This window comes from Triticum dicoccoides, chromosome 5B (assembly GCF_002162155.2).
Source record: "Triticum dicoccoides isolate Atlit2015 ecotype Zavitan chromosome 5B, WEW_v2.0, whole genome shotgun sequence".
Classification (NCBI taxonomy): Eukaryota; Viridiplantae; Streptophyta; class Magnoliopsida; order Poales; family Poaceae; genus Triticum; species Triticum dicoccoides.
Genome location: NC_041389.1, coordinates 620563662 through 620579297, shown reverse-complemented (window position 1 = coordinate 620579297; position 15636 = coordinate 620563662). Strand labels below are relative to the sequence as shown.

General features: G+C 44.4%; 1 protein-coding gene and 1 non-coding gene across 3 annotated transcripts; one reads left to right on the top strand and one right to left on the bottom strand.

Annotated features, from left to right (window-relative positions):
- The first annotated feature begins 1961 nt into the window (after positions 1-1961).
- Positions 1962-8157, top strand: LOC119312122 (calcium-dependent protein kinase 11). Of its 2 annotated transcripts, none has more exons than XM_037587861.1 (8): positions 1962-2895; positions 3784-3927; positions 4029-4181; positions 4286-4401; positions 4482-4649; positions 5210-5434; positions 5507-5625; positions 5939-6080. In XM_037587861.1, exons 1-8 carry the CDS (start codon positions 2064-2066, stop codon positions 6054-6056), a joined length of 1875 nt encoding a protein of 624 aa, XP_037443758.1. In that variant the 5' UTR covers positions 1962-2063; the 3' UTR covers positions 6057-6080. The 2 variants fall into 2 exon arrangements, with proteins under 2 accessions (XP_037443758.1, XP_037443756.1); XM_037587859.1 differs by lacking the exon at positions 5939-6080 and adding an exon at positions 7495-8157 and having other exon boundaries at positions 1965-2895; positions 5507-5635.
- Positions 8158-8427: 270 nt separating this feature from the next.
- Positions 8428-8499, bottom strand: TRNAC-GCA. Its single transcript has one exon. It is a non-coding gene; the product is annotated as a tRNA-Cys (tRNA).
- Positions 8500-15636: the final 7137 nt, after the last annotated feature.

Genomic DNA, 15636 nt, shown 5'->3' with positions numbered 1-15636 from the left:
CAGCTGCATGTGCAATTAGAGAAGAAACTAGAGGGGAAGCAACGTCTACTTTATAATCAAGAAGAAGAGTGAGGAATGCAAGATCAAGAATCCGCGGATCAACAATGAAGGCATGAAGAAGATGTTGGTCCAAGTAGTGGTAACAGCTATTGAAGTTGGATATCTTCTAAAATGCCTAATTGTGGTTCTTGTTTTTTTTGTCTTACTGTTCTAGCAAAGATTTGATGAATTATTATCCAATGACTTTGAAGAAAATAAAGAAGTAAAGAAATGTGTTTTCATGCCCGAAATTGAGATGCAAATTACCGATTTACGGCCCGGATATGAGGTGCAGTCATCCAGTGAAAATTGGCGGAAACCATCCAGTGAAATATTTTGAGAACCTCAAGGGACAATGGCAAAGAACTTGTTCCAGGTGTCAAGTCTAAAGAAGCGCAGCTTCGTAATTTAATTTCTGAAAGGGCGGTAGCAGCTCGTAATCCCCCCAATGATCTAAGACACCAGCACGAGCTGATGCGCAAGTCCTGAAGTTTTGTCAACTGTTGGAGAACATCTTCAGACGGCAACGTAGTTAAAGTCATAATCTCTTTCAAAGACAAACGTCTCAGCAAAGTGAGACCATCCAGGCAAACAGCTAATGCCCCATCTGTAACGATGCATGACGAAAGATCAAGCCGAGAAAGCCCTGATGGTGGTACCAGTGGCAGGCCTATGTTCCTTTTACAAATGAGTCTTACCCTCTCCACATGGAAACATACCCATGCCTTAATGATATCCTCTTTTACAAATACTTCATCCACCTCCCTTTCTAGAGCACTTTCAATGGTTTGAAGATGAGAAATATTAGCATCCATCAATGTCATAAACTACTTGAGAGATGAATGTTCCGACAATAGTACTTTCCTGATTTTGGATCCCGTATCCACCTCCCACAAGGAAGAAAGCCGTGACTCCAAGTTGTCTATCATCATGGTGTTCTCCCTTTGGTCATGTTGTTCTAGCTCATCGTTAGAAATAAACATAAGCAACATGCATTTCTCAATCTTCAACTCTTCAAGCCTGGTTGGAAGAAAAGGCAGTGTCTTCAGGTTTGGGACATTCTTGAGATGAAGTGAGGAGCAATTCCCAAGGAGAGCAGCATTGGATGGTAGTATTTCTAAGGCACTACAATCAACAAGCGCAAGTGCCTCCAAATTGTGGAAATAAGAATTGTCAAGTAACCAGCCTGGGTATTTTGCATATCCATAACCTTTTATAGTAAGGCCCCTAATTTGAGGCGGTGGCATCAGACCTTCCAGAGTTTTCAAATGTAAACTATCATGTGCAGTCATGTCATGTATGTCACTCCATTCAAGGTGCAAGTTCTCAAGATGCCTTTTCTCATGTAGCTTTGCTTCTAAGGCTTGATCCTTCCCAGTGACATTCTCAAGATTTTTTATACTTAAACTGCCTCCAAGGTCATTCATATCTTTTAGCTGCTGCACCTCATAGCCCATTTGCTTTTGCATGGGAAATGTATTTTCGTAGCTTTGCTTCTACGAACTATAAACTCATTTTACGGATCGACATTTATACGGGGTCTGCTAGAGATGTTGTGACACCAGGCAAGGCGTGGAGATGTACAAGGACGAAGAGGCGGTGAGTTTCATCACAGATACCTTGCAAAAATTATGTGCCCGTGCTGCGTTAGTTTAGGGTCCGTTTATATATACAGGTTTATTTTTTATTAGTAAAGCAAAACCGATTATTTAGGCGTTGGGAAGGAAATAGGCTTGGATCCGCATCCCGCCCGTCCGTCCAAAGCTCCCGCCACCCTCCCTTGCCCACTGACAACCAGTCCTACAGGGCAGCAACCGGCCAGGCCCACACGGCAGTCGCACAGACCTGCCCGCTGGGCCCACCACATTTGGTTCTCGCTCCGTCCGTTCTTTCCCTCCCCTTCTCTCTCTCCGCGCCTCTCCGATCCAAGCGAGCAACCACCCGCGCCCTCGCGGCCCCTCCACCGCTCGTCTCCAATGCCACCGTCGCCGCCGCCGCGGCCGTCCCCGTAGGGTCTCCCGGCGATGGGGAACAGCTGCGCCGGCTCCGGCCCCAACGGCGCCGGCCGCAGCGGCTTCCTCGCCTCCGTCGCCATCTGGCGCGCGAAGCCCGCCGAGCAGGCGCCGGCCGCCGACACCCCCCCGGCGTCCACCTCCGAGCAGAAGGCGCCCGATCCCGTCACCATACCCCCCGGCGAGCACTCCTCCTCGCATGGCGGCGCGCGCTCCTCCGACCCGCCGCCCCCCAAGCGCGCCGAGACGCAGCGGCAGATGTCGATGGCCCCCACGGCCAAGAAGCCCGTGCCCAAGGTCAAGCGCGTCCAGAGCGCCGGCCTCCAGGCCGACTCCGTCCTCAAGCGCGACGTCAACACCGCCAAACTCAAGGACCTCTACACCATCGGCAAGAAGCTGGGGCAGGGCCAGTTCGGCACCACCTACCTCTGCGTCGAGAAGGCCACGGGGAAGGAGTACGCCTGCAAGTCCATCGCCAAGCGGAAGCTGCTCACCGACGAGGACGTCGAGGACGTGCGCCGCGAGATCCAGATCATGCACCACCTGGCCGGGCACAGCAGCGTCGTCTCCATCGTCGGCGCCTACGAGGACGCCGTCGCCGTGCAGCTTGTCATGGAGCTCTGCGCCGGCGGCGAGCTGTTCGACAGAATCATCCAGAGGGGGCACTACTCCGAGAAGGCCGCGGCGCAGCTCACCAGGGTGATCGTCGGCGTCATCGAGGCGTGCCACTCGCTCGGCGTCATGCACAGGGATCTCAAGCCGGAGAATTTCTTGTTCATCAATACTCAGGAGGACTCGCCGCTCAAGGCCATTGATTTCGGGCTCTCCATCTTCTTCACGCCAGGTATGGTCGCCTCAAACAATGCAACGCAACGCTGTGTATTTCATGATGTATGTTTCGATGGTGCGATTCCCTCACTTGGTCGTCGAATTTACAATTGATTTAGCGTAATGTGGATTGTTTATGCGAAAATTGCCATCTGCAAACATCGGCTCTGTATCGTAATGGAAAGGTAAAATGGATGATAGCTTGGCCTCTTGTTGTGCACGGGCTGTCATTGCTGCCGTACGTTAGCATCATTGCCTAATCAGGATGTAATAATCTATTTACATTTTTCTGCCGGTTCCTTTAAAAAATGGACGCTTGTAACCATGATTTTATTATAGAATAGTCAGTGTTCATGCCATTTTCCTAAAAAACTGACTCCGAAATCCAAATTCACCGCTCTGCCACGATGCAAGTTGTTCGCTGAGTTTTCTCTGCACAACTGACAATTCGCATTCGAGATTTTGGTAGTACAGTCCAATTCTACAGCAAATATTTATTGTTTTCTACTACTGTACTAAACATTTCAAACTTAAAGCATTTTGAAGTGCCTGATAACAACCGTAGATCATTTTTTTTTAAATTAATTGAAGGTTGCTCCTTGGCCCACCGGGTGCACATAAGACAACCTGATTAGGATGAAAAAAATTCTTCATTGCCAGTTTCTTTCTGAGGCGTGAAATAGCAACTTAAGTAGATTTGCACCTGCAGATCCTCACCGCTTTTCTTAGAGACAGGGCTACTAGATATGAAAAGTGTGGTAGCTGTTATCTGTGTTCTGTCCCTGAATTACTAGCTACAGAGAACGAACCATATTGATGTGCGATGATGCTCTTACACTCTACCAAATTATTTCCAAACGCTATTTTATTTTTGTTCTGACGCATAATGTAATTGATTGTGCAGGTCAGATGTTTACAGATGTAGTTGGAAGTCCATACTATGTTGCACCTGAGGTTCTTCTAAAGAACTATGGGCGTGAAGTTGACGTCTGGAGTGCTGGTGTAATAATCTATATCTTGTTGAGTGGGGTTCCTCCGTTCTGGGATGGTGAGGTTATGTGTAACTGTTTTAGTAAAATGCTGCATTACGATTTTGCGTAATGTATGCAAGCTGCATCCGACTGATTATGCTTGTGGTTTTTCGAGCAGAAAGTGAACAAGGGATATTTGAACAAGTTTTGAAAGGTGAGCTAGACTTTACAACTGATCCCTGGCCTAGTATCTCAGAGAGTGCAAAGGATTTGGTCAGGAAAATGCTTAATCGTGATCCAAAGAAGAGATTGACTGCCCACGAAGCGCTATGTGAGTAGTATGGTAGTGCAGCTATAAGTATAAGTCGGCACTCAATAAATAAGTGCTCGCCGCTACTTTATATAAATGTCCTCTAATCACCCGTCTTGTGCTAGGTCACCCTTGGGTTTGTGTTGATGGAGTTGCTCCTGATAAACCTCTTGATTCTGCTGTTCTAAGTCGGTTAAAACAATTTTCTGCAATGAACAAACTAAAGAAAATGGCCCTTAGGGTGAGTATTGGTATTAAATTTGTAATTGGTGTTATACAATCTGTATTCGTGTTGATGTTCTATTCTACATACAATTGTAGGTTATTGCCGAGAGTTTATCTGAAGAAGAGATTGCAGGATTGAAAGAAATGTTTAAAATGCTAGACACTGATAACAGCGGTCATATCACGTTGGAGGAGCTAAAAACTGGCTTGCGGCGAGTCGGTGCTACTCTGATGGACTCAGAAATTGATGCTTTAATGGAAGCAGTAAGTATTTTAAGATGATCTCCGTACATTTGTTCCTCAAGTACACAAAAACTTTTTACCACTGTTCAAAAAAATTGTTCCTCACCTGGACAATCTCCTTACTCTTCAATTGAGGTTAAATAAATTTCTACATTTTAGTATGCTGAAAATAAATAAATAAAATTGCGAGTAATGCCTACATACCCCCTTTAATTTTTTGTGGTGGAGATAGGAACTTTTTGAAGTTTGGGCAAGCACCACTTGGCCAAGAATCCTGTGCCTTAATCCTACTCAGTAGGCAGTGGCTACTCCATCTGATGCCCACGCTGCCCAAACGCCATCTTTATCTCACTTGAAAAATATTTTTTTGTTAAACCCGCTTCATTTGGAACCGTCTGCCAGCTTAAGAGTATCATTTTGCGTAGGCGGAAAACAACTGTTGTTAGGAGGCTTACTGTATTTTCAGATACCCAATAGTTGTGAAAGTTTATCAAGTAGTTACGGTTACTCTTATAATGATACTGTTTTCGTTTTTGACTCTGCTCCAAATGATATTCAAGCTCATTTCATGAAAATGTCAGGCGGATATTGACAATAGTGGTACCATTGATTATGGGGAGTTCATTGCTGCAACTATGCATATGAACAAAGTTGACAAGGACGATAAGCTCTTTGCAGCCTTCCAATACTTTGATAAAGACGGCAGTGGTTACATTACTCAAGATGAGCTCCAAAAGGCATGCGAGGAGTTTGGTATTGGAGATACCCGTATTGAAGATATTATCGGAGATGTCGATAAGGACAATGTAAGTAGATTCATTGTTCAGGTTTTAAATTGCCAACAAGAGTTTTGTCTCATTGTCCACCACCTTTTGCAGGATGGGAAGATCGACTACAATGAGTTTGTCGAAATGATGCAGAAAGGAAATAATCCACTGGGTAGAAAGGGACAGCAAAGCAATGTGAACTTTGGTCTTGGAGATGCACTGAAGCTTCGGTAAACTAAGGTAACATATGGGTGCCTTCCCTACTGATTGATAATATTAGATATTCTTCCCAAGTTAAAATCGTATGACTTTCATTTGCCTTACCAGAGTTAGATGAGTTGTTTCAGTCTATGCTCAGTTATCTGTATGATAGGATATAATCATATGACTGATAGCATAACACTCATCCAGTTATTTGGATTATATTGATGTATCATGCGTCGACACTAGTACAGTTCAAATACAAACCATGGGAAGACAAAATTGCCAGTGAACTAATTGTGATGATTGTGGTAGACTATTTGCGTGGTGAATGTTATGCAGATCCTCCATAAGAATATGTGTTAAAATAAGCACTTCCAACTGCAGTAGCCCAAAGCCCAAAACTCTGAAGTCCATTCTGAATCCTGAACTACTGAGCTTCGTCCGACTTGAACCCTAAACGATGAAACCATCTCTATTATATCCTGAACTTTCTAAAACCATTTAAAACCTAGACGGTTTTGAAAAGTGGTTTTGTATTTCAGCCTTTAAGAAAACGTGAAGAAAAAAATCATGGATGTAGGGAATGCTATTATTTATGTCATGTTGGTTGATGATTATTTTTCTTTCTTACTTTAAGCTTCTGCGCAACAGTTAATTGTTTTAATATTTTTATAGAACCTCGGAATATGAAACCACCGTCGAAACACTAACATGGTTATTTAGGGTGGTTTCACATTTTCTAAGTTTTGGAAATGTAAAAAGATTGTCTTTGTTAAAAGTTGGGAACCTGCAAAAGGTTATTAAAAAAGTATGACAATTTGTCTTTTGTACAAGAAAAGAAGAGAAGACAAATATATCTATCTTTGCTATTTTTGCACATGACACAAATAGGCACATTTTTTTTGTGAATTGCAGGTTATAAATTACTAGCATTCTCTACGTCTGTTAAAAAATACGTTTTTTAGAACACCTAAATACAAAACCAAGCTACGGCTGAACTTCAACAATTCTAGAAAGTTTACACTTTAATAAGGATGGTTTAATTCAGGGTTCAAACTGGACTTGACACCATAGTTCAGGGTTTAAAGTGGACTTCTTTCTACGTATTTGAGAAATAAGACGAATAAAAAAGGGTTTTGGACTTCTGAAAGAAAATGGCACACATTCAGTCCATTTCCACATTCAGATAGGTTATTAATGCCTTCAGGCCATCATTACATGATGAAGCAACAGGCTGCAACTTCCACTATGTGGTAAAGTTACGAGCAATTCATTTCACAGGTCTTGAATTCTACAATCATACAAAGCCACCAGATTTTTACAGGCATACATATTCGTAATGATGAATAAATTAAGGTTCATTCTTCCGTTAAAAAAAGAAGATAAACTCCTTAAGGAGTATGTATCCAAGAAAGCAGAGCAATAAATAAGTGGCGAGGAGTAAATTGTTTTGACATGAAATCCGTTTGAGCGACAACTAATATGGATTGGAGGGAGTACAGAAAATCATAATAAGCTTGGTATCCTTGATAAGCTGCTTTGGTTTTCTTAATAAATGTGCATTTTATGTGATTTCTTTGTACTAAGTGAAATAAGTATGTGTCAATCAGAACTGTCGTTTCTGTTCAGGTAAAATGAGATTCAAGCAACCCCACCACAAAAAAAAAGAGATTCAAGTACAACCAAAACCAATACTTGCTAAACTAAAATAGTTTCTGCATTCTTGTCCTAGTTGGGTACCGGCTTACTCCATTTTCAGGTCGTAGATATAAGTTCCTCATGCGCACAGATACCTTCAGACTTCAGTTGTTAAAATGGAGGTGGTGAAGGCTGTGCAACTGTGACCCAGCAGCTCTGCAGATGTGCTCACTGTTTTTGTTCTGGTTCCTCTACAGGAGTAGCTAACCAAAAATGCCATTCAGCGACCCACAAAAGATAACCCAGCAGCAGAGTAGCTCCCACGGCTTGTTGCGCACAGGCAGGGATTCAGATGATCAGATATCAAGATTCCATGGCACCTCGGTCCGAGTTTTGGTGGGTCGGGTCTATGAACTCTTAAGGCTGAAGGGGCAGAGTACCGAAAGCCTCTCACAGGAGCTGACATTAGGGTGTCCCCAACATGACATCGTATGATATGATTCTCTTAATTAATTTACATCCGCAAGAGCATCAGCCGGTAAGAAATGCTCGGCGAGACCGCCATGTACACGTGTTGTAAGTAAAGCGTGAGAGTTGAGTAGGAGAGGTGTCCTTTTCTTCTTCTTCAGTTTTTCCCCTCGTTCTGAAACCAGCGGCAGGGAGACCCTAAGCCATGGGAGAAAGTGGAAACTCCAGCTGCTACCTTTGATTCTCTTCATCTGTATTACTGGATAGCTGCTTAGTACGTCTTGGCTTTTGTAAAGGGTAGGTGCTTGTCTCCGTGTGTGTGTGTGTTGTAGGCAAAATGAAATGTCTGACCAATGAAAACCGATTCTCCTGCTATTATTGTCCGTTTTTCGGCGCTGTAAGAACAGTGGTGGCACGGACTAATTAAAGCCTGATGATGATGATGATGATGATGATGAGCTTGTGACCTATTGGTCTGTCAATTGCTCTGGCTGAGTATCTTTGCCGACCATCCTTGGTCGCTGTCGCTGCCGGCCAGGCTTAATGTTACTGATTCTCTTCTGAAGGTGTCGTTTTAGCTGATGTAGGAAAATGGTAGAGCAGTGGGCAATGGTATATGCCGTATTGCAGTCAGCCAACCCACAGTCCAAGACTCCCAAGGTCCAAAACTGCGGTTAAGAGCACTGGGAGCAAAAAAAGGATAAAATAAAAAAAGTACAGAAAGGGCCCAACCGGGTTCGAACCGGTGACCTATTGATCTGCAGTCAATTGCTCTACCACTGAGCTATGGACCCTTTGATGTGTGTTCACAAGGAAGAAACTATATGTTCATATATTAACTCGTACAAATTGTACTTTGAAAGAGACCACGAGGTACTTCGCCATGGTGGCACGAAAACAAGTTATGATTGTGAAAAAGAACATTTGGACGATCTGCATTATAATCAAACATACTCCAAAGATAAACTCAATTCAAAACACATCCCGAGACCATGCAAAAAAACATCTCCCAAGAAAAAAGTCTGAAGCTAATGGTGACTTTATTTTCTCTTGCTCTCTCCGCTGGTATTTGCACTGAAACTTATCTTTTTTGTTGCAATCATTGAATCAAATTTCAATTTGGAAATTTATATTTTATGGCACCATTGATAAAACTTGTGACAATTCTAAACCTAATGGTGATTAAACATACATCGATAAAACTTGTGACAATTCTAAGGTGTTCTCACTAGAAAACGTTTGCTTCTAGACCCGGAGAAGGTAAAAATTGGCAACAGTTAGAGGATCGATTGAAGAGTCCCTTACCGTGAAACCCTAGTCACCACAGATGATCCAACAACAAGAGCAAGTAAGCACCCCAGATTTCATTGTTGACGTGGTTCCCTCCTCTCCGCCGGCTGCTCTAGCAGTGGCGAGAGGGAGGGGAAACCTGGGACCTTTTCTTCACATGCATTCAGTATTCTAGACTAGATGTCTTAGTTTGGTCGTTGGATGTACATGGCTTCGGCTTCGGCAGTGTCGATGGTGGTGGTGAATAAGTTTCCTCCAAATCTCTCATAGAACTGATGACTCTATTGGCTATCGGTGTTGGATCTGGGAGCCAGTGTCTAAGTTTTCTCGGGTCCTTCATTTCTGTGCAGGCACTTCATGCGTCCTTGTGTTGGTGTCAAGGTAATGTTTTGTTCTTCCTGCTCATTGCGGCGGTGATGCTGCATGCAACCAACGTCATCGACAACGGAAGGCCATCCCTTGGCCATGGGGTTGATGTCACCTCACTCGTTTTTTGTGGCAATGATGAGAAGATGGTCTCCGTTTCTCCCCTTGGGGTGTCTCCCTATCGCGACAGGCCATTCTTTGGTGGTTTGTGGCCCCTCTCCGCCGCAACGACGTTATCTTTACGGTCATTGCAAAGCTGGCAAAATTTTGTTCGGGAGATGGTCCGGCTCCGAGATTTCTGGTCTACAAGGCTTCTATGGTAATGGCTTCTTCTCCGGGGTGTTGGTATAAGTGAATCTTAGCACGGCAACTTCCCTCGCAAGATACAATGTCAGCCGGCTCCTACGATGGAGCGGCATCAGCGACGCACCTTCAATTCGTTCTAAAGATTGAGTTTGTTTGGCTCAATGAGAACCATGTTGTAATTTCCTTGTTTTGGGGATATCTTGTATTGTTGAACGCTTCTAATATAAATCCATTGCCTTATTCACACACACACACACACACACACACAAATAAAGGATTAGTCGATGGAAAGGTTTCTTTCATCCTATTGTTGACTTTAAATAGATTAATTTGTAGATTTATACTTGTATGGAAGTGTATCGGCTTTATCTTCATGAGATCTTTTTGGCATAAAGAACAATGTGACATTATTGCACAAATTGCTAAAGAAGCATCATTTAGAACATGGTTGGCAGGTTGGGGATACCAACCTTTGATTATTGCTACGTGAGGAGGGAGAGCACACACTAGGTGTAGACGTAGCACATGTCGCGTGTCATCCATTGCCAATTGATTAGGACACTTCCCCTGTTAGATAACCCTTTGTACATTTTTCCTTTAATAATGGCTAAAGTATCTATTATTTAGTACTCTCTCCGTCCCAAAATAAGTGTCTTAAATTTGTATCAACTTTAATACAAAGTTGTACTAAATTTGAGACACTTATTTTAGGACGGAGGAAGTGGTACTTATTTAAAGGCGAGATGTATTTCTTAAACCAAAATGTCACTACAATGACCATGTTTCTCCACACCTCAGAACAACACATCACCCTCTACTTGTGCAAAACTTAGCAACTCCGGCAATCTTTTGTTCGTAGGATAGGAATATAGTAAGAATAAAAAACCCATAGAAAACGAGATGACATGTATCTCAATTCATGTGGGGAAAGAGATGCCACTTGATTCATAGGATATGAACTTTCATTGGGTCTAGACTAATATTTTTACTCCATTGAAATGTGAATGTTTTTTTTCTTGAACACGGTGCAATCGCAAATGCTCACATACACGCACATACACTCAATCATATGAATGCACACACACCCTACCCTTATGAGAACCTCATCCGGCGTCGCATCTTAAGATTGACGAAGTCACCACAGCCGCCTCGTATTCGATGGGAATGCCTCCTCCCACTGAACAAACATCACCAGCAAACCTGGAACAAATCTAGGAAAATATGAGCACTAGTGCCAATTTCAGGACTTGAACCCTGGTGGGTTGGTTCCACCACAAAGAATCTAACCATCTGAGCTACGCCAATTCGTATGAATGATTGGTTCCTATCCTAGATAAGAATAGGAAGCCATTCTTACAAACCAAAGAGTTTCAGAGTTCCAAAGGATTTTTTTGTACGAAATTCTTGTGTAAAAAAAAATATGTTTTGAGATTACAAGATATGTCTTGTTGTTCTGAGTAGTGTTGGCCTGTCACAAGATCTCTGGGAATTTCGATAATGGGTTCCCTCGCATGAGTGGACACCATGGTGTTTTTATGTGGGGTACTTAAGAGCACAGTTGAAAGATTGGTCATCAGGATGCTGAGCTACATGCCTAGGTTGAAAATCAACGATCTAGTCTTTGTTGGTCGAACCTGCCAACGATACACTCACATCGTTATCCTATTAAAGGTGTTATCTTATTCTCGTTCCATATAGGCATAGAACCATTTAAGGTTGCATTGGATTGCTAGTTTCAAAAGGTTTGTTGCTCTACTTCCACACTAAAAGAGCAAGGTAGTCCCTTCCATTGTTAGGAGGGTGAGGGCAAAAGGGTTGGGGGAGGGTCAGGTCTGTGGCAATGGTGGTCTCACCATTTGAGTTGACTCGGGCATCTCAAAAGGCACTTTTTGGGGTGAGCAGTTCCATAATTGTCCATATCCTGGAGTCATGAATCCTTTCATAAAATTTCATTCTTCCCAACATCTTTTGAGGACCATAAACCATGGTCATGATCCAAAAATGAAACATCGTGGTGCCCTGTAGCATGTCATGAACAATTCAAATGCAAAACCAGATATACAAGCATAATTCTTGAAGCTATGACACCAAATGAGGATTTGACATTCCTATTTTGGGTTGCCGGGATCTCACAATAACGTCATTGTGTAGCAGATCTCACTTGTTTCCAAAGCTAGCAAAATGGGAAGCACCACAAGTGAATTTTGGGGTCAATGGTAATCGGTACGACATGGGTTATTATCTTGCCAATGTCATATATCCTTCGTGGTCTACATTTGTGAAGACGATATCAAACCGTCAAGGAAATAAGAAATTTTGGTAGCTATCAAGAAGTATGTAGGAAGGATGTCGAGTGAGCATTCAGAGTGTTGCAAGTTTGATTTGCTATTGTCCATGGCCTGACAAGATTTCGGTGATAAAAGATTTAATGGCCCATTATGACATCGTGTGTGATCATGCACACTATGATCATAGAAGACGGGCAAGGTTAGCCAGATGACTTGCCGTGTGAGAATGAGGGAAAGAAAATTTACATAGCTCTTGTGAACCCTATCTTTTTTTGCGGGAGCTCTTGTGAACTCTCTCAGGAATGAACAACCCCTCTAGAGGTTTCTTCAAGTGCATCGACAGTAGGCGACAGACTGGAGACCGTGCGGGGCATGCACAACTTCATGATGACCTTATTGAGCACTTGTGGAAGCTGCATGGCGTTGAACTTATCCATGTTTACTTTGAATGCATTTCGACCATTTATTATGTGTAATTTCAATTCCAATTCAAAATTTATGAGTTAAGGTTTTAAAATTGTGATGAATATGTGTGTTTGAGACAGAAATATTTGAGTTATTTTGATGGTCAAATGGTTTTGTCTATGTATGTACTATGTATGCACCAGCGAAGAGAGAAACAGACAAAAAAAACAGATTATATGAGGAGGATTATAGGGAAATTGCTAAAGCCACACACCTTTGAAAACCCAAGGGATTTGCACCATAGATCGTAAAAATCCAATGAAAGTTCACCGCTAATGGATGCTACTCTGTCGCCACAACATACAAGATGCAATTTGCGGGATTGATCAAATCTGAGATGCCTACTATGGTTTGGAAGATATGGGCACCTCTGGATGCCAAGTTCTTCTCCCGGCTGATACAACAAGATAGAATGACGGCAGGTAGGTTGATTCGCAGAGGTTGGCCAAACTGCAGTCCTTGCCAGGTTTGCGAGTGCGAACCGAAAACAGTGGCCCACCTTATGTTCTAGTGCCGCTGTACGATCTGGGTCTGGAACTTGATCTACGACAGGATTGGATGGCAGTCCAAGACGCTCTCTTGGAGCGACCTGCACACTATTAAGCAATGGTGGAACTCGAGCGAAGGGCAACCATGATACAACATAAAGGCAATCAACTCTATACAAATGCTCCTGTATTGGGAGATATGAAACAAAAGGGATGTTGTTTTCTGTAACAAGGCCTCCTTGCCCACTCGGGTGGTGGTGACAATCATGGATGAGGCGAAGATTTGGGTGTTAGAATGGGCCTGGCCCATTAACTAATTCTGGAACCTCAAATCATGGCCCTTGAATAAAATAGCAAGTAGTGGCTCTAAATTTAGTCCCATCCCGGAAGTTGAGGAAGAGTCGGACCTCTTTATATAGTGGGTTCTCTCCACCACTCTAAGGGAAGACCACACACGCGCACTCGCTCGACTGGCCTGGCCCGGGGCGGCGCGTACATGCGACATGCGCGTGAATGGTCCGCCGAAATCCGGTCCATTGCCTTGCCTAATATATATACTGCTCAAGTTCACCATCATGGGTCGTCTTCCATCCAAGTCAGGCGGTGCTGCTCATTGTCGCCAACATCGTCATCAACACCGTCACACCGTCACTCCTACAACAACTAATGAACAATATGTCCTTCGTGATCTGTTTATGTCTCTCTCTGAAGTTGTTGTGCCATGTGAGATGCTACTCTGCATGTTTTACCGTTCATCTAGTTTGCTAGATCATTGCATGCTAGCTTCCGTTCTAGTTATGAATTATTTAATGAAATTAATCATGAATTTGCCTAATATTCCTAACATTGGGTAGTCGCTGGGGCTTGATTTTTGGGTAACGTTTTACCGGGAGAGTGATCTCTTTTAGTCGGGTCTGCGTGGCCTTGTACTCGCCATTCTTGTTTAATCTTTAATGATATAAGGCAAGTTTTTGCCTCCGTTTAAATAAGAACCCTTAAAAAAACCAATCAGTATATCAAAAGAGCCTCTAAACGTACTTATAGGGATGCTGGAGATGCTATAAAGAGGACCAACAGATGTGAGGACAGAAACCCATTTGATCGATAGAAATATCACGCACGTTCCAAAACAGGCATGATTTTCTCATCACCGTGATTTGGCGAACATCACAGATATACTACTATCGATTCTCCTCGCACGATGTCCCACCAGCAGCCCACGCACGTAGTAAACCAAGCAAGCAACTGAGCAAGAATGGCATGTCCATGTGCATGCGCAGGTGGTGCCCAGCTCAACACAACCAACAAACCCACGCACACGTGCGTGCGCCCGCCCCAACATGAAAAAGAAATGTGTTAGATAGAAAAAAGAAGACGAAAAAGAAATGTGAGCAGAGAATGAGAGGCCGCGTACTTAATTGGTCAAGCCCGTCCCCGTCTCGACCGACGGAAGCCAGGCGTAGACGTGCGAGCCGAATCCACCGACACCGACCGACGCCTCCGTCCACCCGCGCTCGCCCGCGACACCGTACCGGACGCCCCAGGGCCGTAATAACGCGGCAGCGCATCCGCTCGGCTGTAACAGAGACGAAACGACCCGGTGCCTGCCGCTGCTGCCTGCCTGCCATCCATCCGTCGCCGTGCCGTGCCCGCGCCGGATCGCTGGTCAGCCAGTAGTAACAAATTCTGGCTGGTAGGTACCCACCGGCTTTTCCTCGTCTTTCTTCCCTTACCTTGCGTACGTAGGTGGCACACTGGCACAGGACTTGGCTTCGCAGGGGACGCGTATACATACATTTCTTCAGAGCATGTATGTTTGTACGTACTATAATTGCACGTTGATCACACGGGAAGAAATGAAGTGAGTTGCGTGAAACTCTTACGTCCCAGACGTGTTCATAGAATCATACTCTACTCTACACTAACTAGGGGCCCCATCAATCAACATAACTAACAAGTACCCGCCCAAAAGACAACACAAATGCACATCATGTAACAGTAGGGGGAAAGAAAAGGAGTAAATAGCATAAAACTACTACTTTACAGGTTAGGGTTCCAAAAAACTACTGATTTTTGATTTTTCTCAGATAGCTACCAAACGGATGGTCGGCTGTTTCAAAAAACCCAAAATGCCCGTAGATTAAAAATTAAACCTGTTTATGACAGGTCGGACCCGCACCTAAACGTTCTGTTTATTTTGACCGTGTGTTTGACCGTTAACTGGCATGTAGGGCCCTCATGTCAGTGTCTGAAAAAGCAATCAAGTCCCTAGAAGTTTTCTAAAAAAGCAATCGAGTCCCTGTGAGTTTTCAATCAAGTCCCTATAATACTTTTGCAAAAAGCAATCAGGTCCCGGATCCAGAGGAGGCGCACCCACCATGGCAGGAGCTCGATCTCGAGCTCTCTGCCTGGAGCCGCGATGCCAACTCCTCCAGGCCGCGAGCCGCGCCCGCAGCGGTCGGGGCGACGCCGTCCACCGCCTGCGGCCGGCGAGCCGCGCCCGCAGCGGCCGGGTCGATGTCGTGTGCCTGTGGCCGGCAAGCCGCGCCCGCAGCAGCTGGGGCGACGCTGTGTGCCTGCGGCCGGCGAGCCGCGCCTCGCAGCTGCCGGATCCGTGCCGCCCCTCGCCTCTGGCCATCGCCATGGCCCGCCTCGCCTGCGTCGGCCGCCACGCTCTGCCTCGCTGCGGCCGCTGACATCCACTTGCGCTCATCGCGTGCGGCCGCCG